Source organism: Triticum aestivum, unplaced genomic scaffold (assembly GCF_018294505.1).
Source record: "Triticum aestivum cultivar Chinese Spring unplaced genomic scaffold, IWGSC CS RefSeq v2.1 scaffold209873, whole genome shotgun sequence".
In the NCBI taxonomy this organism is placed as follows: domain Eukaryota; kingdom Viridiplantae; phylum Streptophyta; class Magnoliopsida; order Poales; family Poaceae; genus Triticum; species Triticum aestivum.
This window is the reverse complement of record NW_025253419.1, coordinates 1-1,991: the sequence shown is the minus strand read 5'-3', so window position 1 is coordinate 1,991 and position 1,991 is coordinate 1. Positions and strand designations below refer to the sequence as shown.

Genomic DNA, 1,991 nt, shown 5'->3' with positions numbered 1-1,991 from the left:
TCAAAACTATGCCAAGTCAGCATAAAAACCACTTTTGTTAAGTGAGGGGACTAAACAAATCAGGTTTAAAAAGTTGAGGGACCAATGTTTGCCGGTTTCAAAGTTGAGGGACCATTTCTATACTTTGAAAAGAGTTCGGGGACAAAAAATATACTTTTCCCAAATAGAAATAACAAATCCCAAATCTCAGATACTTGGAAATAGTAAATGTGTTTTATTTAAATCAATAAAGCTTACTTGATACAGTACTAAAGGAGACACATGCAGTAAATTCAAAGAGATCAATCATACAAAAACGATACAACAAGCACACACGTTAGAATATGAGACCTGAACCTTTGAATTTCTCAGCCACAAGTTGGTCCATTCTGTCTCCCATGTCCTTGCTCATGTGGTTCACCCAATCCCCAACCTTCCCTTTCCTGAATAGTGAAGTGGGATCAACAACAAGCTTTTCTCCAGCTTGCTCATGTTCAACACGACTTGGCCGATTGGCCGCGATGTTGCTCAGTGATGTGAAGCCGCATAAATCCTCAATTTGCTCCACCACTCCATTGCTATCTTCCTCCTGGGTAAACGGGACGCCCAGGAAGCTTGCTAGCTTGCTGATAACCTTCGGTGTATCAGACACAATCTCCTCATACCTCAAAAACATAACTTCATGTGGCCTGGCCAAGCTTTCTTTCCAGTACTCAAGATAGCGGTCCCAGAAAGGACCATAAGGTGAGCATCCCTCACAAAACATTGTGAATGCTTCATCCATACCTATGGACATACCTTGGTTCATTCTCTTCTCAAAGTGCCACCTTGAGATAAAGGCATCTTTGGGATCCCGGCAAACGCACACAATCCGACAACCAAGGGTGGAAACTGTGGATGGGAGCAGGGAGAGCGGCAGATGGGTGGAGAGCAGCCGCGGGGAGGGTAGCGTCTCGACTATGTCAAGGTCTCCTGGCCTTAGTGCGAGGTAAGGCACAACTTGATGAGGACGGCGCGTGAGCAGTGGGTGGTCAGTGAAGGTATAGCGGGATCTGTTTACGATGGTAAAAAGGAGGGCCTTCAACCAAGTGGTCCCACATTTGGGGTGCGCGGCAAGGATGATGTCGTCGGGGCGGGGCTTGAGCTTGTCTTTGACTGCCATGGAATCCTTAAGAGAATTAGCTCTAATCCAGCAGTTGCTGTAGAGGACGAGTGGCGTGGCCCATCCTTCTCTTGTTGGAAGTGTTTCTACGAGATTTTCGGTGTGGCTTTTGGATAAGATGAATTGAGATGGGGGGTTTTCTGAACTCTCTATAGTCTCAGAATGAAGGTGTGCCATGGCTGAGAGGTTGAGATGTGTGCTTCTTTATCCAAGTTTCTTTGTTGCTAAATATATAGAGGTGACCGATCAACTACTCAGATGCAGCGTGTGTTGCGAGATCTGCCTTGCAATAATGTCTCCCCGACAGCTCATACCAACCACGTGATCGCATCGTGTACCATCACGCAGAGTGCCAAATCATTCAGCTGGCCATGAGATAATGGATCTGGCAAGCCTCTGCTACCATTGGCTGGCGACGAATTATACCACTGTGATGTAAGGTCACTCGTGATAGAGCCTTGGCGTTAAGGCCATGCTCTCCATTAGCGGCCTTGTCGGGAGATACAACCACTCGTTTTGTATACTCCTTCGTTTTAAAATAAGTATATTTGATTTAGTACTATTTTGTACTCTGTTCGTCTTCTACAATATAAACTGTTGAGCAGGAGAGGGTGTGGCAAACCAGAGAGTGCCCCACCCGCGTCGCTACCGTGAGCGACCGGTGTGGGGGGGGGGGGGGGTACCCTCTCCTCAGACTAGCCCTCCCCTCCACCCTCCCCTCTCCTTGCTGCCGTCGGGGCGCACCATTGGCCGAAGCTTGGCCAGCGTCGACGGACGCGGGGCCTTCTCTCCCCCCCTCTCTCGGCAATGTCAGCGCGGGCTGGGGGCGAAAAGTGGCGGCGGCGGTGCT

At 48.8% G+C, this 1,991-nt stretch overlaps 1 protein-coding gene across 1 annotated transcript; it reads right to left on the bottom strand.

The window, feature by feature from the left end:
- Positions 1-191: 191 nt before the first annotated feature.
- Positions 192-1,356, bottom strand: LOC123177475 (cytosolic sulfotransferase 17-like). Its single transcript, XM_044591201.1, has one exon. It carries the CDS (start codon positions 1,316-1,318, stop codon positions 317-319), a length of 1,002 nt encoding a protein of 333 aa, XP_044447136.1. The 5' UTR covers positions 1,319-1,356; the 3' UTR covers positions 192-316.
- Between the last annotated feature and the right edge of the window lie 635 nt (positions 1,357-1,991).